Here is a 23,461-nt window from a genome sequence, read left to right as displayed (position 1 = left end):
CAGAAGTGTGAGGGGACATCCATGATGCCCAGACTATGTAGTCCCTCAGTGACCTCATAGCCTCAGTGTGGGCTCACCGACCACCATGCTATAGCCCTGTCAGCGGCACACTCACAGCAGCAGCTTCCCACTCCCTCTGTGAGGACTCTTACCAGCATCACTTGCCTGTATCCTGGAAGGTTGTTTCCTGCTTGTCTGGACCAGCTCTGGTTAGGCAACGCGGTGAAGCCGCAATGTGATTGTTCTAATGAGCTCTGACCCTCAGCGTGGAGGAACGGTGTCCACTTACAAGCTGTCCTTCCTTGGGTACTCTGTCTTAGTCCTAGGGCATGCTTTAGCGGTATTCTTCCACCACTGTTTAATAATTATTTAGATTAAACTTCCCTTGTTTAAGCTACCGTGTAATTTCTGTCTCCAGATGGATTCAATTATCTTTTTGAAGAAATCTTTACATTTACAGTGACAATAACTATAGTTTTTTTAAAAAAACATAGTGTCTTTGATCACATAAAGAATGATCTTAGATTAAGACAGTCCTTCAATCATCTCTTTATGTGGCCATATTGTTTTTTACTGAGTTTGTGAGTCACCAAAGATTTATGGCATTTAGATCTTTGAAATCAAACACTCCACTACCCCAACTTAATCTGAAAGGCTAATTTAGTTTGTTCATAACTAGTAAGTGCCAGAATGGGGTCAGGACATAAAATCTTTTTAACTCTCAAATTGCTGCTCTTTCTACTACATTATTTAGCCTCACTTGACTTAACAACTGAAACAAATACTCTTTGATAGAGAGGATTGTATATTCAGAGTCAATCTGAATATGAAAGCATTTTACAATGCATAATGCATTCAGCAAATGTGATGTTAGCAAAAACATCCATAAATATACCAACTTACATACTGTGTATCCAAATCATAAAGACAAACTAAAGAGACACTGAATACAAATCATTTTAATTTTTTATGTGTGGTCACACTCCCATTAGTATATACACATTTTTTTTTTGCCCCATAAAAGACTAATAATATCTTCTAACTCCTTCATATTCTAACTAGATTTCTTCATTCCTACATGGGACATCAGCTGTGGAGAATTTAATTTTATAGTTAAAATAATTTATAAAGCACCAAAGTGCCAAAAGCTGGAGATAATCTACTACAACACTCAAGAAATCAATGCCTATTTCAGTAATAGAGTTAATGTGCTTTTTTAGGGTGACCACAAAGATAGTGAAGTGGGCCAAAATGGAAGGGTCACATTAACTTTCAAAATAAAGAAGCATCTTAATGCTTTCTATCTACAAAACCAGTATTAGAATTCATGTTTTAATGAGATTGACCATAAATTGTATGTTTAAATGCTCCAGTTACAACCACAATGTCAACCATACAAAAACATTCAGTTTGCAATGGCTCAGGATCACAGATTTAAGAGAAGAGTCTATAATTGGGAAAGCTGCCATTTTACAGCATCAGGGACCCAATATAAAACTATTTTTATAAAGTCATTAGACTGTCACTGTTTTGAAGAAATCTCTAAAAATAAAATATTAATACGATGACTTTTATTTTATTATGGAGCATGCTGCTGCACTAGTACTGACATCTGCAAGGTTTGGGGAGATTATAAGGAAACTATGCTTAGATAAATGACATGCTATAGATGGTGGGCAAAGTCTAAAATGAGCTTTTAATTTTCTCCTCCAGGCTCTTCTCTTAACCTAACTGTTGGTTCTATTCAGTTTTAGCCATTTTAGTCTAGACAGCAGAGAAGGGACAGTAATATCACTTCAAATGGAGTTTAGGGGTAAACAATGCATAAATTTAAAGGAAGGAATAAAATACGCACAAAATATTTGTGAAATAAAACAAATAGTTAATAGGCCAAAATAAGCCTAATTCATGATCAAACTTAAATAAGAAATGAAAAAAAAATTAGCCTGGAGAGAAAAGAGAGGAGAGAGAAGAGACAGCATTCATAACATTGCCTTGTAAACTGTAAAGTACTATACAATGAAAAGATAGTGTTAACACTAAAATGATAAATAGGCATTTACTTTATTTATTCCTCTCGTCTTTATAAAAAAGATGGGTGCAATAAAATGCTAGTACAAAGCAAGTGCGATATATAAGACCACACTTCTGGTTAATGTAAAAGGTGTATTTGAGCTCAGTACAATCTGATTTAAACAATGTGACTAACAATCAATGCCTGGCCTGGGATTTTCATGAGTTTATCAAAGCTGACATGTGTTCCCAGCTCACCAAGGAGAGAAGCAGAGCTGTGACAAGCAAAATAAGTCTGCTAAAGGACAAGGTCTGAAATGGCTTCTCAGAAATACTCTCCAGTTTTTATAGATTATAGTGAAAGGTGGGAGTGAGGAGAAAGTAGGGCACAAAACTGAAGAGATTTCCAGATTCCCTGCAACTGACTTACTGTATGAAACAAGGATTCGTGCAGAGAAAAAACAGATGGGCTCCAACATGCCAGGAAATGTGTGCCTAGGGACAAAGCCTCACTGAGAGGTAAAGATCAAATCAAGAGGGGTGAAATAAATTACTCTTTATCATCAGGTGACAATCACTCAGATATATAGTACACCAATACCTGCATTTCCTTTTGTCCTTTATGGTTGCACTCTGCTATCTATATCACTATATTTAATGGCAAAATTCCAAGGAAATCCAAGCTGTCCCATCTCCTTTTATTCAGTCTCACTGAATAAAAGATAGCTCTGTCTACCACTGAAACCAACCAATGCTCTTTTCTATCCAGCTTTTTGGTCTTCAGAGTCTATTACTTTATCATTTTAAATATAAACAACTCTCTCCAATTTTAAGGATAAAAAGGTGAATAGGAAATCTAGGCGAAGGGTTGTCCAAAACACTTTTGACAATCTCACAACACAGATAATAAAATTATCCATTAAAGGCCATCAGGATTATAAATAAATACTTACTTAATTATAAAAGTAACACTAACTGAAGGAACTTGGGATGATATTTGAAAAAAAAACCAAAAATCAGCTATTATTTTATCAAATAAATAAGCAAATATTAATAAAGAATATTTTCTATTTCAAATTAATAAAGAATATTTTTATTTCAATTTTCAATGGTGATTTATTCTGTGTTTATAATGCTTTCAGTCTGGATTTTAGTTAACATTATCATTTAGAATCTTTCCATGAATATTGTCAAAAGATATTTTTGGTATATTCATAAAATTTAAGGAAAATTTATTCATAAATCATATATTCACAAATACAACTTCAAATAGTATGAATAAATATTTCATCCTTTGAATGCACCATAGTGTACTGAAGCATTAACCTATTATTGCCCATTTTTCATTATTACATATAATGCTGCTATAAACACTTTCCATAGAAAATGCTATTGTGTTTTAGAATTTATTTTTAGACTAGACTCTGTATAGGAATACAGACTCTGGGGCCAGAATGCCTGAGTTAAAATTCTGCCTTAAATTCATTTCAACTATGTCACTTGGGGAAAGTTGTCTAACCTCTTAGTGCTTCAGTTTCCTCAACTGTAAAATAGAGATGACACTAATAATAACCACCTCATAAGGTTGCTATGAGGATTAAAAGAGTTAGTTTATACAGAGCATTTAAAATAGTGCCTGAGGCATATTTTAAACACTACATAAATGTTAGTATTAATGTTTTTGAGTCTTAAAATTAACTAAAAAAGGTTTTATGAACTTACATGCCTAGCGGCAAGGTATGTCCATTCTCATTACATCAGATTCTAAGTACCATTTGGATATTTTTAGTGTGCTACTATATAAATTTGTGTGTTCATGTTTACGAATCTACAGATGAAAATTTGTATTTCATTAGTTTTACAGGAAATCCTTGTTTTCTGAGGATAACTGCCACTGGAAAGTAATGGTAGTCTTTGTGGTTCAATTTAGAAATAACAGAGCTTGTCTCTTTAAAACATAAGTTCAATGATATTTGTATTATTTTTTGATTTATCATTAAAATTTTTCATTTAAAAATAGTAATTAGAACTCATATACTTTTTTATTCCTCACCATCTGTTACAGACTTAAAGTACGTATTCCTCCGAAATTCATGTACTGAAACCTAACCCCCAATATGATGGTATCTAGATGTGGAGGCTTTGAGAGGTAATTAGATCATAGGTTTAGAGCCCTCTTGAATGGGATTAGAGTCCTTACAAAAGAAACTCCAGAGAACTCCCTTGCCTCTACCACTATAACAGGATCCTCTATGAATCAGGAAACAGACCCTCACTAGATACTAAATCTGCTGGTACCCTGATCCTGGATTGCTCAGTCTCCAAAAGAGTGAGAAATGTTTGATGTCTTTCTATATTACAGGAAACTCAGAAAGAGACTTCTCTGAAATTTTAAAGAAAGTATTCCATTGTAAAGTTAACTTTGTGTCAAAAAAAAAAAAGATAAAAATAAAGTATTCCAGCATCATATACCAAGTGGTACACTACACATTTTGTTATTTTCTTAAAAAAAATAATTCTTATTGTGAGAAAAGCAATATACAAGTATACAACCTTCTAGTGAAGGCTGGGCCATTCTTGCATAAAAAGGCCAAGACAGGAGGTAGAATAGTAACATGAAAATACAAGTGCTTTCTGAGGTGAATTGATTGGTCAATGCCAATCTCTGTCTCAAACATTATCAGCATACATTCTCAGTCACTCAGCTGTGTCCATGGGACTTTCCAGGTAAGAATACTGAAGTGAGTTGCCATTTCCTACCTCAGGAAATCTTCCCGAACCAGGGATCGAACCCACGTCTCTTGTGTCTCCTGCGTTGGCAGGTGGATTCTTTACCACTGTGACACCTCGGTTGGATCCCTGGGTGGGGAAGATTCCCTGGAGAAGGGAATGGCTATCCACTCCAGTATCCTTATCTGGGGAATTCCATGGACAGAAGGGCCTGGCAGGCTACAGTCAATGGGGCTGCAAAAAGTCGGACAGGACTGAGCAACTAACACTACTACTACTACCTGGGAAGCCCCAATCATTATCAGACAAAATCTTTAAATTCTCACTAGCTGAAATGGAAAATAATCAAAGTAAATATTATACTACATTCATTTCTAAACTTCTTCAATGTTATTTATGTTGTCACTCATTTCTAATAGAGGTGGAGTTATTAGGGCAGATGAGCATCAACCAAGAAATGGATTTACAAAGAAAAACAGCAGACTTCATTAAGATGCCTTTTTACCAAGTATAATGTACTCATACTCAACATTTTTAGTAATAAGATAAAACACATGCAAAGTCATTAGCTGATTCAATAAATATGGCCAAATTAAAATTTAGAAGGTTGGTGAATACAGAATCAGAGTAAAGGCAGTTTGATTATTTTATGAAGTATTTCATCCAAATGACAACAGAGGTGGATCATCTCTATTATAAAACCAAACATTTTTCTCTGATCTCCTTTTGTCACAGATCAAGAGTGAAAAATTCTTATTTCAAATTTCCTTTTCTCTAGAGTCTTTATTTTATGGCATTTTAACCTTGCTACATACTATAGTCTTAAACCACTGTATAATATTTTTCTATTAAGTTAAAAAAGAATGATTATAACTAATACAACTTATTATGTTTTGATTCTTTTGTACTTTCCCTATAAAATATACAGGGCTCACTATTTCACAGGCTGTAGCTTTTTACTTAATAACTAGTTAAGCAAAGGAATACATACTTTGCAACAAAGGTGAAAATAAATCCAAGTATACTTACCACATGAAGAATTTTATTCTCTGTTTCATAGACAGTACAATCCTGAAAAAAGAAACACATACATTAATTTAAAAAAATTAAACATTCCTTTTAAAACACTTTCTTAGGAACTGTACTACAATTTGAAAAAGTCTTGAAACTCAAGCAAAAACAGCAGTTAGTATGGGAAAATGCCTGGAATACTGTATACTAAAACATTCACACTGATTTGCTCTGATGGTCAGTTATAGGGTTATTTTAATTTTTGTTTAACTGTGTTTTCTAATTTTACTAACTTTAAACACACATAATAAAGGACAATATACATTAAATAGATGTAAAAGCAACTAATGGAAAAATTACTATAATCATTTCTTATCTAAACTTATACATGTAATAAATGTATCTTGCTGAATATGTCCAACATTTCAAATACTTATTTATTATATATTGGAACATTAAGAAAAAATATTAACATTAATTTCAATAGTCATATAAACAATCTCAAAAATATATTATATTAAACATTTGTATTATGCAATTAAAATTAATGTATGCTACCAATGAATATAAGTTTATAGTTCTTCCCTCAATTTGTCTCTGAAATTACAAAAAATTATTTAAAAAAATTCTCCACTGTCTTTTTAGCTGCAACTGCTAGACTTATGATAAACAGTAATATAGCAAAGTGATCACTGCTTAGAAACTCTGTGTTTCTATGGTACAGTTTACTCAAGGAATTTATAAAATTTACTGCATGATAATAGCAGTAAACCAATAGCAATGTGTGAGAATCAAATGAGGAAATGAAATAAATGGCTCAGCACTATCTGACATACAGTAAACGATGAGTACATTTTAACTATGAATTATTGTGCTCTGCATGATTTAAGAATTTTAAATGAATAACTTTTACCTCAAGATATAAAGTTAACTGATTATTATTTGGCTAGATAATTTTGAAAATATATATATATATTCCAAAGTATTGCATATTTCAAGGAATGAGAATCCATTTCACTTTTCCCCCTGAATTTAATTATGACAAAAAGGAATCTTGTTCAACATAGCTTTTGGTAACACCATTTCACCACAATATCTTGCTAGAAGAAGCACATATTCTTTTGGGGGCTAATTTTTTTTAACATTAAATTTGGTCTAATTCGTTTCACAAACTAATAGAAATACTTAAGGACTGGGTCTTGCCATTCAGAAGGGCTCCTGTGCCAAAGGAAAGGTCTGTTACAAACAATCACATCTATGTCTATATAATCTTGCCATTCAGAAGGGCTCCTGTGCCAAAGGAAAGGTCTGTTACAAACAATCACATCTATGTCTATATAATCATATAAAGTCAATTCTTTATTAAGTATGAATGAATTATGTGTACAGAGGAGGCAAGGTGTAGATAAAACATTTATATTTGGAAAGTGCTTGTGTACTTACATCTGAATTTGGAAGAGTCCAATTTTACAGAATTAACTTCAAACACAATTACACTGGGAAGAGATAACTTGGGAAGAGCTGGGAAGTTGCCCAGTTTCCCCATGCTGCCTCTATAGCTAGCTTCAGCTGCAATGGATGCAAGTTTCATTAATTACCTACCTTCCTAGAATCAATATGGATTAAATGTTCACAATTCAAAAAGATTCTTATCAAGGAAAAAAAGTAAATATGATTTAAATGTATATTCTGTTGTGAGAGAATAATCACACAGAGAATAACTATTTCAAGGTTCTTAACAATATACTTTATTTGTACATCCCTAGTATGATATTAAAAAAGAATTGTTAAAGAAAATCTTATACTATTTCCAGGCTTGGACAGTATAGTCCATGGGGTTGCAAAGAGTTGGACACGACTGAGCGATTTTTACTATTTTCACTTATACTATTTTCAGTAACCACATTGTTGGTAGTAGTGTTGTTAGTTTGTTACTGAAACTAACTATGTAAGTTATTGAAACTGCTATGTGTGTCTTACAGGATAAAGCAAGTGAACAATTACATGACAGTAGTCACGTGGGCCTTAGGAAGCATCACTATGAACAAAGCTAGTGGAGGTGATGGAATTCCAGTTGAGCTGTTTCAAATCCTGAAAGATGATGCTGTGAAAGTGCTGCACTCAGTATGTCAGCAAATTTGGAAAACTCAGCAGTGGCCACAGGACTGGAAAAGGTCAGTTTTCATTCCAATCCCAAAGAAAGGAAATGACAAAGAATGTTCAAACTACTGCACAATTACACTCATCTCACATGCCAGTAAAGTAATGCTCAAAATTCGTGAACTGTGAACTTCCAGATATTCAAGCTGGTTTTAGAAAAGGCAGAGGAACCAGAGATCAAATTGCCAAAACCTGCTGGATCATCGAAAAAGCAAGAGAGTTCCAGAAAAACATCCATTTCTGCTTTATTGACTATGCCAAAGCCTTTGACTGTGTGGATCATAATAAACTGTGGAAAATTCTGAAAGAGATGGGAATACCAGACCACCTGATCTGCCTCTTGAGAAACCTGTATGCAGGTCAGAAAGCAACAGTTAGAACTGGACATGGAACAACAGACTAGATCCAAATAGGAAAAGGAGTACGTCAAGGCTGTATATTGTCACTCTACTTATTCAACTTATATTCAGAGTACATCATGAGAAATGCTGGGCTGGAGGAAGCACAAGCTGGAATCAAGATTGCTGGGAGAAACATCAATAACCTCAGAAATGCAGATGACACCACCCTTATGGCAGAAAGTGAAGAAGAACAAAAGAGCCTCTTGAAGAAAGTGAAAGAGGAGAGTGAAAAAGTTGGCTTAAAGCTCAACACACAGAAAACTAAGATCATGGCATCTGGTTCCATCATTTCATGGCAATTGGATGGGGAAACAGTGGCTGACTTTATTTTGGGGGTCTCCAAAATCACTGCAGATGGTGACTGCAGCCATGAAATTAAAAGACGCTTACTCCTTGGAAGAAAAGCTATGACTAACCCATACAACATATTAAAAAGCAGAGACATTACTTTGCCAACAAAGGTCTATCTAGTCAAGGCTATGGTTTTTCCAGTCGTCATATATGGATGTGAGAGTTGGACTATAAAGAAACCTGAGTGCCGAAAAATTGATGTTTATGAACTGTGGTATTGGAGAAGACTCTTGAGAGTCCCTTGGACTGCAAGGAGATCCAACCAGTCCATCCTAAAGGAGATCAGTCCTGGGTATTCATTGGAAGGGCTGATGCTGAAGCTGAAACTCCAATTCTTTAGCCCCCTGATGCGAAGAGCTGACTCATTTGTAAAGACCCTGATGCTGGGAAAGATTGAGGGCAGGAGGAGAAGGGGACAACAGAGGATGAGATGGTTGGATGGCATCACCGACTCAATGGACATGAGTCTGGGTGGGCTCCAGGAGTTGGTGATGGACAGGGAGGCCTGGTGTGCTGTAGTTCATGGGGTCGCATGGAGTCAGACAGGATTGAGCGACTGAACTGAAAAACTGAACTGATTTGAACATTTTATCACTCTTGGTGACACTGGTAAGTAATTTTAGCACAGGAGAAAGCAAGACACATACACAAGAAGATCAGTAAAAACCTTAAAAGAGTCTCTTGATGTATTATGTATGTATATATGTATGTATGTTTCTCTTAGCTCTGTCCACTGAAAAAGCATAGAAACAATGACCAATTTAGTAGTAAATGAACCCTCCACAATTGGTGGTATTCAAATACCATTTCACAGGCTTTCTTGGAAAATGGCTAATACCAAACTGGGATAGGAATTGTACAAGAGGAGCATGAATTATGTTATGACACAAAATAGAAAGAAGCTATTAAAGATTACAAGGACTGTGTCAGTAGGATTCAGAAGTCAATATGAAGAGAATTCTCCCTGGGCAGAGATGGAGCAGTTTGAGTATCTAAGAGGATAACTATAATGAAGTTTAATAATATTGAACATATTAAACTAATTGGATAATGTATGATAGATGTATACAGCTATTTATCTGTATAGCTCTTGATTCAGCAAATATTAATCATCTGTTTTAAGAATATAAAGATGAATAAAACATGGCTTAGAGAAGCACAGTTTAAGAAGATAGGCATTCATCTAAATAAGTTACAATATGTAAAACTCTACAGTATTCAAGAAGTTTTATATTTTAATAACTTTAGGACTATGAATGCCACAAAAATCACACAAATCAACATATAAAAGGTCAATTAGTTAAAATTTTAAAATATTAATATATTTCTTAATAAAATTCAACAAAACCACTGTGTTGTGCTATGAGGCATCCCAAGTGGTGCTATGGTAAAGAACTGGCCTGCCCATGTAGGAGATACAAAAGACACGGAATCAATACCTGGGTCAGGAAGATCCCCTGGAGGAGGAAATGGCAACCCACTCCAGTATTCTTGCCTGGAGAATCCCATGGACAGAGGAGCCTGGTGGGCTACAGTCCACGGGGTCACAAAGAGTCGCACATGACTGAGCACACACACATGGCATACATACAGCAGGTACTTTGGAGGGATTCATCTCATCAGTAAGTCATTTTATTTCCATCAAATGTGATTTTAAAATATTTGCTTCTGAAGTGGGAGTTTTATTAACACTTAAGGCCAAATCCTGTCCTAAAAGATCATACCCCAAGTTTTAAAAATAAAATTGCACTAGATATGAAGATATCTCCATTTTCTGAACTTATGCACACTATGGAAAGGTACACCTCTGACGTTCTAGTTATTTTTAGGTTAGGATTAAATTTAGATTTTTAAAATTGGATTTAGAGCTGTACCACTATACACTCCCAGGAATTCTCTTTAGTAGCTGTAACACTTGAATTTCTTTTCCTTTTTATGTATAACACTTTTTCAAATGACGTGATGCACATTTAAATGCATCAAATTCTTAATAAGACAATATTTATAAAATGAGGAGTGTTTCTTCAATTTTGATCACTTTTTTCCTTAGGAAAGTAAGATCACCCCACAGAATCATAATCCAGTTATCCTTTTAGTGAAACCACGATCCAATTGCTAAACTGAGCAGAATACATAAAAAATTTCGATCCTGTATTTTACCATAAATGCTAAATACTTTGTCACTTGGGGATTAGAATGTTCAGTACAGATAATACATCTCATCAACTGTGTATTATAGATAGTCACAAGAACAGTACATAGGTCATTAATTGCTTTGCTTTCAACTAATATTTAAATAAGCCAGCCATGTAAACCTTTGATAAGGGTATTTACATACAAGTACCTCACATATTCTGTTTTCAAGGTATCAAAATTTCTACACTATGTTGCTTCATTGATTAATTCATGTAATGAGTTAGTGTTATACTCTTACTCAATCATCCACTCACTCAAGTCACAATGTTGTTGCTTAGTCGCTAAGTCGTGTCTGACTCTTGCTACTCCATGGACTGTAGCCTGCCAGGTTCCTCTCTCCATGGGATTTCCCAGGCAAGAATACATTTCCTCCTCCAGGGGATCTTCCTGACCCATGCCTCCTGCATTGGCAGTTGGATTCTTTACCACTGAGCCATGAGGGAAGCCCCAAGTCACAATACCATTCACCAGAATTTTTTTTTTTTTTTGGCATCTTCTAAATGCAATTCACTATAAGGCACTATTAGGTGATCAAAGATAAATTAAACTTGATCCTTGGCCATCATTATTTCATTATTTTCTAAAGAAGTAGGTGAAACTATTCAAATAATAATACAAGGTAAACAAGATAAATGCTAATAGGCCCTATAAAAAAGGAGATAAGTTCTGACTTCTTAACTCTGGAATGATCTTCTGAAGGAGATGGTATTTTAACTGAGCTTAAATAGCTTTTAAGTCTGGAAATTGGGGGTTCAGGGGGAAAGATCATGCCAAATTACATGAACACACTGAAAAAAGGCACACTATCAGGATAAGGAAACCCATTTGGCTAGAGCCTAAGATACATGAGGTGAGTACAATGGGAAAGAAAGTCTAGAAAATAGTCATATTGTGGACAGTTATCAATGATAGGCTGGGGGAATTTTGTTGTTTTAAAGGGAATAAAAGCTTTATTTTTATAGAGCAATCTATTTTGAACCTCCCTCTTCCCTGGTACCTCAGTTGGTAAAGAATCTGCCTGCAATGCTGGAGACCCTGGTTTGATTTCTGGGTCAGGAAGATCTGCTGGAGAAGGGATAGGCTACCCACTCCAGTATTCTTGGGCTTCCCTGGTGGCTCAGCTGGTAAGAAAACTGCCTGCAATGTGGGAGACCTGGGTTCAATCCCTGGGTTGGGAAGATCTCCTAGTGAAGGGAAAGGCTATCCATACCAGTATTCTGGCCTGGAGAATTTAATGGACTGTATAGTCCATGGGGTCACAAAGAGTCAGACACATTGAGTGACTTTCATTTTCCATTGGGGTAGCAAAGACTTAACTCAATCACTTGACAATTTCTTGTGACTTATTTGGAAGAGGTTAAAGTCAGGATAGCTTACACTTAGTGCCATGGTTGGTATTAAACAGCAATGTGAATGGTAAGCATGAGTGTGTGTGTGTTTTAACAAAATACAGGGGTGGTGGGATGAAACTATAGTTCAAATTATCTGGTCTAGCTTAACAACTCAGACAGACATCTCTTTTTTCTCATAGTTCTTTTTCTCTTGTTCCTTTCCTTTAGTTACAAGAATAACTTTGGTGCCATGTCTCAGAGGGAAGAATCTCTTCAAAGTTGTGTTATCTTCCAAAATACCAAGTAGACATTTCATCTCTGGGGAAGATGAAATATGCAAATTACTCTGCTAAAGGAAGTGCTCACAAATGTTTGAGTATGGGAAGACTGTGATCAAATGTATGTTTCATGAAAACAAGGGAGCAAAACTGGATGCAAGGAGGTCAGTTGGAATACTTTTTCAATAGAAGATATGATATGTGATCAGGGCTTGAACTGAGGTGATGATGGCGGAAGGGGAGATGTAAAAAGGTAGATGAGATACATGTAGCCAGCAATGAGCTAACTTGGTAATTAATTGATAGGTATAGAGAATAATGGGGAGGGGAAAGTTAAACATTACCCTGGGGTTCAAGTCTAAGCAATTGGATGAATAACACTGTAGAGATGATAGGAGAGAATATAGAGAAAATAAAATAATTCTATTTTGGACATGTAAAATTAGAAGTGGCTGAGAGAGAGGCCATATATTGGGCTGGCCAAAAGTTCATTTGGGTTTTTATGTAAGATGTTATGTAACATCTTACAGAAAAACAACTTACAGAAACCCAAACAAACTTTTTGGCCAGTCCTATACAAAGCTGCTCAGCAAGTAGCTAAAAAAAAAGCTGAATTGGATCTAGAATAGAATCCAAGCTGGGAAATATTTACATTAAAGAGAGAGTTAAAGGTATAAGAAAAATGAAACAACAATGAATTCATCAACAAAGAATAAGTGTAGTGAGAAGACAGCTATGGACAAGATCAGATAATGTTTAGGAGTCAGATGGTGCTTGCTTCAGCAGCACATATACTAAAATTGGAACAATACAGAGATCAGCATGGCCCCTGAGCAAAGATGACATGCAAATTTGTGAAGCGTTCCATATTTTTTGGCTAATTCATGTTGAGTTTTGACAGAAAACAGCAAAATTCTGTAAAGCAATTATCCTTCAATAAAAAATAAATTAATTAAAAAAAGAGAGATGGAGGAAGTTAGTTATGTGGTCAGGAGTAACTGGAGAAAATGTTACAGAGACATCTAATAAAAGTTATAGTGATAACAGAGTTACAGTAAAATAGTGTATGTCTGTGCTAATTCAAGTCATTAAACATGTGTGGCTATTAAGCACTTTAAATGCCTTCAGTGCGAATGAGGAACTGAATATGTAATTTTCTTTAATTTTAATTAATTTGCATTTCAATGGCCACATTCAGGGAATACCCAGGTTGTCCAGTGGTTAGGTTTCCATCCTTTCACTGCTTTGGCCTGGGTTCAATCCCTGGTAGTGGAACTAAGATACTGCAAGCCACACAATGTGGCCAAAAAAACACCTGCCAAATGCAGCTAGTGGTTACCATATTAGACAGCAGCACAAGTCTAGAGAAATGTACTTAGTCCATCCAACAGCTGAAATAGCCATTTGTTGTTTAGTTGCTAAGACATGCCAGACTCTTTGTGATCCCATGGACTGTGGCCCATCAGGCTCCTCTGTCCATGGGATTTCCCAGAGAAGAATACTGGAGTGTGTTGTCATTTCCTTCTAAAGGGGATCTTTCTGACCCAAGGATCAAACCTGCATCTCCTGCATTGGCAGGTGAACTCTTTACCACTGAGCCACCAAAGAAGCCTGGAAAAGCCATTTACCAAGAAACAAAAAAACAGAAAAAGCAATATCTGGGAAGAAAACATGAAGGGATTTAATTCCCAGTCATTAACCAGATCCTTCATTTTTTTCCCCTTCAGCAAAGGGCAGAGTCCAGTCTACTACGACATCTACAGTAGCCCACAGTACAATAACACCAATTCTCTCTGTAAGACAAAATACAGAAGAGCATGAAAAATGAATTTGAAGTACCCATCACATAGTTTTGTGGGCACAGAGAAAGCAGTGCCAATGATAAATGATTTGCAATGGATGAAAGATAAAAGTTCAAACTAAATTAGGTTCATCAGAGACTGAAACTGACTGAGTACTTCAAGTGAAAAGAAGAATGTCCACGGTGAATGGACAGGCATTAACATCCTTCCTGAATATGTTATCAAAATGCCATAGTTTAATTCTCATTTCAGATAAATGTCCTTGGCAAACAAGGCAGAAGTATAATAATCCAACAATTACTTCCTTGGCAGTCCCTTCACCATTGTGACTGACTCAATGATCACAAACTTGTTAGTCTTCCTGATGTTATTTCAGAAATGAGAAGAATGTTCATGAAGGATGGGATCTACTGAAATTTTAAAATGACCCATTTTTAAAAATTGGCTAAGGTTTTCATTAGGTTAAATATGGTTATGAGTTATAACAAAAAATGCAATAAACCAAGAATAGGAGGAGAATGTGGGTGGGCATGACCTTAGAGACCATCTTAGTCTTTCTGTTGGTGAACATAATTATATTCTTCTGTATCTTGGATCATATTCCTCTCCAAAATTCTGTTCCAATTCTCCCACAGGAGTTCATCTAAAATGAAACCACACTTGACTCTAATCACTCATCTTTTACTTGACAATGAAAGACTAATGTTCCAACAGTTGGATGAATGTGGAAACTAATTTTTTAGCATCTACAGACTTGGAGGTATAACAAGAAGTGAGTATTTTTCAGCATCTAAGTGGCTCTCCAACAAATCCAAAAACCATCAAGGCAAATCCAACAAATCCAAAATGGTCCTGAAAGGCCAATCAGATAACTCTAACTGTATGCATTTTATGTTTCTATCAGTGATCTTAATTTTTGATCTTTCCCATTAGACTGTCAATATTTTCAAAAAAGGAACCCTATATTCAACTGCACTCTCTCTTTAATATCTCCAGAGGCTCTGTATATGCTATAAATGTGAATTCATCAGTTATGATTATTTTATTCCATTGAGTCTCTATTTTCATATTCCATAGTAAGTATTTAACATTGGATTTATAGCTTAGGTATAAAAACAAAACTTTAAAGTCATATGTTAAAAACAAAACTAATTGCTAAATAAACTAGCACGGTACACTTAGTTTCTTCACACTCCTATTTTGTACAAAAAGACTGAGTTTCACAGTTTTAAAATCATTTAAAATATGAATTTGGTATTAGACTTCAATTTGCATGATCTCAGCAGGTATTTTCAACAAAAATAATTGGGGCTTTCTCAGCACAAAGATTAGCATTATGTAAAAGATATCAAGAATTTTATATTTATTCAATGAAGCTAAAATTTCTTTGTAATAATAAGTCTCTTTAGCTTCCACATGTTCAAGTTACTTACTATAATGACCATCTAATATATTACAAGGGCTTCGTGGTAGCTCAGCTGGTAAAGAATCTGCTTGTAGTGGAGGTAGACCCTGGTTCAATTCCTGGGTAGGGAAGATCTGCTGGAGAAGGGATAAGCTACCCACTCCAGTCCTCTTGGGCTTTCCTGGTGACTCAAATGGTAAAGAATCCGCCCGCAATGAGCAAGTTCAGTTCAGTCGCTCAGTGGTGTCCGACTCTTTGCAACCCCATGAATTGCAGCACGCCAGGCCTCTCTGTCCATCACCAACTCCCAGAGTCCACTCAAACTCATGTGCACCAAGTCAGTGATGCCATCCAGCCATCTCATCCTCTGTCGTCCCCTTCTCCTCCTCCCCCAATCCCTCCCAGCATCAGGGTCTTTCCCAATGAGTCAACTCTTTGCATGAGGTGGCCAAACTACTGGGAGTTTCAGCTTTAGCATCATTCCTTCCAAAGAAATCTCAGGGCTGATCTCCTTCAGAATGGGCTGGTTGGATCTCCTTGCAGTCCAAGGGACTCTCAAGAGTCTTCTCCAACACCACAGTTCAAAACCATCAATTCTTCAGCACTCAGCTTTCTTCACAGTCCAACTCTCACATCCATACATGACTACTGACAAAACCATAGCCTTGACTAGACAGACCTTTGTTGGCAAAGTAATATCTCTGCTTTTGAATACGCTATCTAGGCTGGTCATAACTTTCCTTCCAAGGAGTAAGCGCCTTTTAATTTCATGGCTGCAATCACCATCTGCAGTGATTTTGAAGCTCCAAAAAATAAAGTCTGACACTGTTTCCACTGTTTCCCCATATATTTCCCATGAAGTGATGGGACCAGATGCCATGCAAGACTTGGGTTCAATCTCTGGGTTGGGAAAACCCCTTGGGGGAGGGCATGGTAACCCACTCTGGTATTCTTGCCTAGAGAATGGAAAGAAAATCTATAGCGTCTAAAATTGGGAGAGAATTTTTCCCTTGTGATAAATCCAACTGAAGAGTTCAAGCACAGATTAATACCACACCCCATTGGAAATAAAGATATCAATTAAACATTAATTCTTTAATTCAAGACCATACATGTGACTGCCAGAAAATAAATGGAAGTTGTAATATATGTGAACAAATTCCAAGTATTAGTTTAAAAAATTCCTTAAGCTCATGCATCTTTGCCCTATTTACCTGCTTAGATTGCCCTTTCATAGACAAAATGGAACCTTTTCTTTTAGTAACTATGTCCAACATTTGAAAAAGTGACATCTACCCAAGCATTCAATAAATATTTTTAGATCAATGATGATGATATTTAAATCATAACAAATACTAAATTGGTCAAGTAATAATACTAGCTTATGCCTAGGCTGAACATTGTACACCCTCAAAATAGATATTACATGGAATCAGTATCCATTTGGCATTTCCTAGTCATAACACTGAGAGATTATCGGGTAGAATTTTATGCTTTGAAAAATTTCAAAAGTCTCCCCCTCTCACCAAAGTCTCCCCTTCCCACCAAACTCCCCACCCTATATTCCAGTAGACTGTGCTTCAAAGACCAGGAAACACGCACATGCATACAAACATGCACACACATGCATTGAGGGGAAAGAAGAAATTCTTCAAATGCAACCTTTACCAAGCTGTTTTCTTGATATTCAAAATTTTAGCACCTAGTTTTATTGCCTCTTTCCTTATATTCAAATAAACATTGTTGTCCTTAAAATTCTAGTAAATGCTATACTGAAATTCTTTATAGGTTCAATACTGCAGCAGATTTGTATTATGATTTCTAAATATATACTTTCTTTTCTTAAGGGAAAAGTAAATTTCCTGGAGCCACCAATGTTGGCCATGGATCTATGATTCATTTTGTTCAACAAAATGTGAGTTGAGTGCTATGTCTTATTTCCATGCAGAAACTTTAAGTACCAGTTCATAGTTCACCAGGCTCTCTTTTCCCTGTGCAAGCAGCATTCAAGAAGAGGCTAGTCTGAGCTGTGAAATGAAGAGGATGTGGAGAAGAGCTAAAGCAACCCAGGATGGACATGGAACATGAGCACTGGACATGAGCATTATTAAAAGCCACTAACATTTTCAGGTTGTTCCCACAGCATAATCAACCTTATCTTGACTGATAAAATCCTCCATCAAATAAAAAGGGGAAAAAACAGAACACTCACTCAAATGAAGACCTAACCAGCACAGAGTTTAATGCAATAACTATTTCATCAATTTTACAGGTTGTACTTCTTCATTTCAGGAAATATGAGGTGCTATGTCACTCCTCACAGAATGTAACTCACAATTAACCTCAGATTACGTTCTACTACCTTCATGCAAATCTAGTCTTTTCTCATCTTGTACTTTAGAGAATTTTTACCTCATTTTTTTTCAGTTTGATTTATGCTCACTTGTCCTAATTACTTAATTCTGACCGGTTCTTCAACCTGTCCCTGTTGATTACAATTTCAATCCATTATTTTACTTGTGTCAGGGTCTAACTTTTTATGAATTACCTATCTAACATCAGTGGTTATTCTGACCCAACTCAAGAAGCCATGGTTATTAAAAACTACATCAGCAGTTGGGCAAAATATCTCAGAAAACCAGTGCCTTTTGTAAGTAATTAACCTCCAATTAAAATAAATAAATTTATATAAAAAATAAAAAGAGCAGTTCTATATTTTCTTTGATTTCTTGCTTTCATCTAAGGTAGGTATGAAATCTGTGTCACAAATTTTGTGTAATGATTCAAATATATAATCCAAATAAGGCATAATATGGTTTATAAAAATGCTAAAATATTACTATTCCTTCTTGTTTTAGTAAGTCGAGTTTCTACCTCTGTCTGTTGATACCACATCAGTTTCTAGCATGGGTTCTCCCACTATTATGAATGCACAACGACCATTTTTGTTAATAACATATATATCTGATGTTTTGAAGAACAAGTCTAATCCTTTTGGAAATGCATTTATGACCCAAATAAACTATGAACTAATAGTAACAGTTGTATATTCAAAACTTCAGCCTGTTTTATAAAAGTGTGGGCTCTGGGCTGATATCACCTATAAATAGTTGGACCTCCTGATCCATTGTTCTCAACCATTCATACCGTAGTGAAGTGCAAGAAATCTACATTTTTAACAAGCTTCCCTGGGTGAATCATAGTCCTTGGACCAACCATTGGGAAGCACTGTTCTTGATCACATACATTTTCTTCCTACCTCACGTTCATCTCATTAAAGCAGTGTGACTACATCACAGTGGTTATCAACTTTGGCTCTATGTTAGAATCAACTGAGGAATCATTAAAAAAAAAAAAACTGATTACAACCCTACCAAGAGAGTCTAATTTAATAGATCTTGGATGGGACCCAATATCTGTGTTTTTAAATAAAAAGCCTTTTACTCCATTCCAAGGTGAAGCCAAACTTGAGAAACAATGAGCAGGAAGTATTACAAACCATGTCAAAGCAGCTGGACCTAAGTCCTGGTCATGTCACTAACTGACCATGTCACTGTCTGTCTCTAAAATTCCATTTATCCATTTACAAAATTGAGATAATGATATATAGTCTACCTATTTCACCTGATTATTGTGAGGGATAAATCTGCTAAGTTCTAAAAGCATTTTGCCAACCTCAAAACAGAAATAATACCATTGCCTGCCTATTATACTTTATATAGCCCTTTTTTCTTGCTAATGATTTTGTCATAAGATATAGGATTTATCCAGATGACATGGCTTGAGGGAGGGGTTATAAAGGTGAACTGAAGAGCCAAGGGCAGAATACATTTCAATTTTAAAAAGCAGGTAGGGAGATAGGACAGGAAAGTATTCATGCAGATAGTTTAAATGGGAAGAACCAGGAAGCCTAGTGAGCTATTTAGTTGGGTATGGAGGGCTGTGGGAAACAGCGAAACACTAAAAGGGAAATTAATAATTACAGTATTAATAACTGCCGCTTAGTGCTAGGGTAGACATTTCAAAAGGATTTAAAAACTTTGCAGATAGCACTTAAATAAGAGCAAGATACACAACAAAATATTTACAGAATCAGAACCAATAATTTACCTAATCAAACCTTTTGATTTTTCCCTTTAGATACTTTGATAACTACTGCTTTGACAGTGCATAGTCCAATAATATCACATTCTATATTCTTTTATGGCTCAGGTTTTCAAATTTGCTATCAGATCAAAACATGGAATTTTTAAGCTACAAAAGCATTCTAAATGATACTCAGAAATGTATACATGGATTTATTTGGGGAGGGTGGGAAGCAGAATGGACAGCAGTAATAGGAACTTTTTTTAGCTTCCAAACCAACCCTCCCCTCCAAGTTTCTGATTCCTATCCACTATAGTTTTTAATTCACCAGCTTATTCCCAGTTTCACAAGGAGACAAGTGCCATTAACACTGTTCCCGTCCTGCCCCCACCCAATTCATCTCCCTGGAGTTACAAGCATTAAAAGGAGAAGAAACAGAAGCAGCCTCAAAATATTCTTTAGTTTATTTTTAATTGGATAATTGCTTTACAATGTTACGTCAGTTTCAGCCGTACAATGATGTGAATCAGCCATAAACATACATATGCATACCTCTGTAGGCCAGCCCTAAGCATACCTCCCTCTTAAACCTTCCTCCCACCCCCACTCCCATCCCACCCCTGTAGGCTGTCACAGAACACCAGCTAAGCTCCCTGTGTTATATAGCGAGTTCCCACTAGCTATCTATTTTACACACGGTAATGTATATGTTTCAATGCTACTTTCTCAATTTGTCCCACCCTCTCCTTCCCCCATCGTGGCCACAAGCCTGTTCTCTATGTCTGTACCTCTACTCCTGCCGTATAAATAGGTTCATCAGTACTATTTCTCTAGATTCCATATATATGCATTAATACACTGTATTTGCTTTTCTCTTTCTGACTTACTTCACTCTGTTTAACAGGCTCATGCACCTCACTACAACTGACTCAAATTCGTTCCTTTATATGGCTGAGTAACATTCCAGTATATATATATTTATATATCTGTCAATGGACATACAGGTTGCTTCCATGTCCTGGCCATTGTAAATAGTGCTGCTATGAACACTGGGGTACGTGTATCTTTTTGAATTATGGTTTACTCAGGGTATATGCCCAGTGGTAGGGCTGTGGGATCATATGGTAGTATTATTCCTAGATTTTTAAGTAATCTCCATACTGTTCACCACAGTCAGTCTTAAAATATTAAGGACTATATCTGTAATAATCATGACATACCTGGATTTTATCAACTTTGAAAAAAGAAACCAGTATTTTGTTTAGTTCTTTCTCAGGTTTTCATCAGCCTCAGAACTAGTTACAGTGATTACATTTAAAATCTTGTAACCCCTTTTTCGGTGAAATTTTAAAGAGAAAATGAATCCTTTCATTTTTTCAACATTTATTTGCCTGGCACTGGAGACACTCAGGTGCAAAAAAGCAGAAAAGTTGCCTTTACCAAGTCTCCTACAGCAAATCTTTTCTTAAATGGATTAGTATTACATTTGGCTTGATTCTTTAAAAAGAATCACCACAGTAGATTACAAATGGGAGCGCATCAAGGATTCTCTTCTGAAACCCTGGCCACCTAAAAGGGTTAAGAATCATGTAATCCCTTTTTCTATTTCCTTATATATAATAGAGCAATAATGCTAAATGTTCTATCTTCTTTGGGAGAATATTTTAAAAGCCTCTTGAAAGGTGAACTGTATAAGACGACAGTATGACAAAATGTAGTAATTCAGAAAATAGGAAGGCAATTAAAGTATATTACATAAATAGGCAATAAAACTTTGAGAAAAGGATGTGGTACATTTCTAAAGATGAGCATGTGTATACTGTATAATCCAGCAATTATCCTCCTACATACATAGTTAAATGTAAGTATATATTCAAATATTCATGGTCAGGAAAATGAATAAACACTGAAGTATATACATATAATTAAGTATTATATGTATTGAAAGTGAAAGAACTACAGTCACTAAACAAAACATGAATTAGTTCAGAATACACTATCAAATAAAAAAGTAATATGCAAAGTGATACTATTTGTACAAAGCTCAAAGTCAAGCTTAACTAAATGAAATGTTTAGAAACTGTATGAAATTACAAAAAAAAAAAAAAAAGAAATAATAAACACCCTTAGACGAGGCAGGGTAATGAGAAGAGCACAATTATAACTAAGACAATATTGGTAATGTTATAGCTATTAAATGGCCAATTTAAGAGTATTTATCTTTATGCCTCACAACATATATATGACATGAATTTCTTTAGGTTTTTAAATTTAAATTTAATTATTTTAATTGCAGGCTAATTACTTTACAATATTGTATTGGTTTTGTGTGTATATATAACATAAATTTTTAAAATATAATAGTGAGAAAACAGATGTCTGAAAAATAGTATCTTGTTATTTACTACCTAAAAGAATTTGATTAGTATACTAATGGCACCAAGCACCCATTTCTTTTGATATTATTAATGATGATACTATTGAATATCTACATCTTTAAAAGTATCTTGGTAAGATGCTCAGATAATATGCAACACAGTCTAGGTTTATAAAATAAACCTGTAAAAACAATCTATTTCATTTTATATGTTTTAAAGTTTTTTTTTTTTTTACAAAAAGTGTCAGAAAGCTGGAAGAATAAAAATTATGTCCAATATTCTAAATAGTACTTTCCTAAAGCCTTATTAGCATGTAATAATTTCATCACTTATTTACTTTTCGTTCTGAGCCTTCAGAAAATTTGCAGCTATCAAAAATCATTTTTTAAACATTAAGAATTTATATCTATTCTGATTATAATGTTATATTCCAGGCCTTAAAGGGATACAGGCACATACATAGAACACAATCTCAGCTTTGCAAATTTTATAAATTTTTGGTTTCATATTTGTTTTCAGGAAAAACATTCCTCAAGCTATCTGGGTACTATGCTTAATAGCTGTATTATCTACTATCTGATTCATTATATATTAAGATCATAAAGAAAAGTTTTAAAAGATAATGGTTTGCTTCTCATTGTCAGCTAAAACAACTGAAGAAAACTTAAAGGAGTGAATAATGAACTAAAATATATTCCTTAAATATAAAATAAAAAAGAATCATCTTTCATATTGCCTTTAACAGGTATGCTAAGTAATGCAATTCATACTGTTTAAAAATTACATATAAAGTTTGTCCTCGTTTTTGGTCTGAAATGTCCCAGTTTCAAATCCCAAGAGCCAAGTCCAGTTTTCAGGTCACCTAGAATGTCTGTTTCAAGAAGGCTTAACCACTAACCCTTAGAATACAGCAAAAATAATATTGAAGGCCATGTTTGAGATGAATGATAGTCTACCTTGGCTGAGCTTTCATATGGTTTAATACTTACTACATGAACCATAAAATATGTAGCCTGCCTACCCCAGTATACATGTACTCACTACTACTTGAATCTTGATATCCCTTTTAGAACACAAACTCTGTATAACTTACTATTATACACTAGCCTTTTACCTTTACCTGTTTTGAATTTTCTATTTTCAAATCTAGGTTACTTGAATATGTGGATAGGGAGGGCAAATTCACAAATAATCAAAATTAATTTCTGTATTCCATTTGAACATGGACATTTCAAAATATCATTCAGAATATGAAGCATAGTTATCAATCGCCTTAAATTCTAAAAAACATCTGAAATTAAACCAAAATCCTTTTTTAA

General features: G+C 35.1%; 1 protein-coding gene and 1 non-coding gene across 6 annotated transcripts in view; one reads left to right on the top strand and one right to left on the bottom strand.

Moving 5' to 3' along the window:
* The window catches only part of CNKSR2 (connector enhancer of kinase suppressor of Ras 2), a 286,604-nt gene that overhangs the window by 164,946 nt on the left and 98,197 nt on the right, over positions 1-23,461 (bottom strand). For all 5 annotated transcript variants that reach the window (XM_070291444.1, XM_070291441.1, XM_070291442.1 and 2 more), the window contains exon 5: positions 5,773-5,814. In XM_070291444.1, coding sequence (XP_070147545.1) covers positions 5,773-5,814 — 42 coding nt within the window. The remainder of the gene's footprint in view (positions 1-5,772; positions 5,815-23,461) is intronic.
* LOC138931313 (U6 spliceosomal RNA) lies at positions 13,242-13,345 on the top strand. Its single transcript, XR_011446555.1, has one exon. It is a non-coding gene; the product is annotated as a U6 spliceosomal RNA (small nuclear RNA).

Source organism: Ovis canadensis, chromosome X (assembly GCF_042477335.2).
Source record: "Ovis canadensis isolate MfBH-ARS-UI-01 breed Bighorn chromosome X, ARS-UI_OviCan_v2, whole genome shotgun sequence".
NCBI lineage: Eukaryota > Metazoa > Chordata > Mammalia > Artiodactyla > Bovidae > Ovis > Ovis canadensis.
This window is presented reverse-complemented; position numbering and strand designations above follow the sequence as displayed.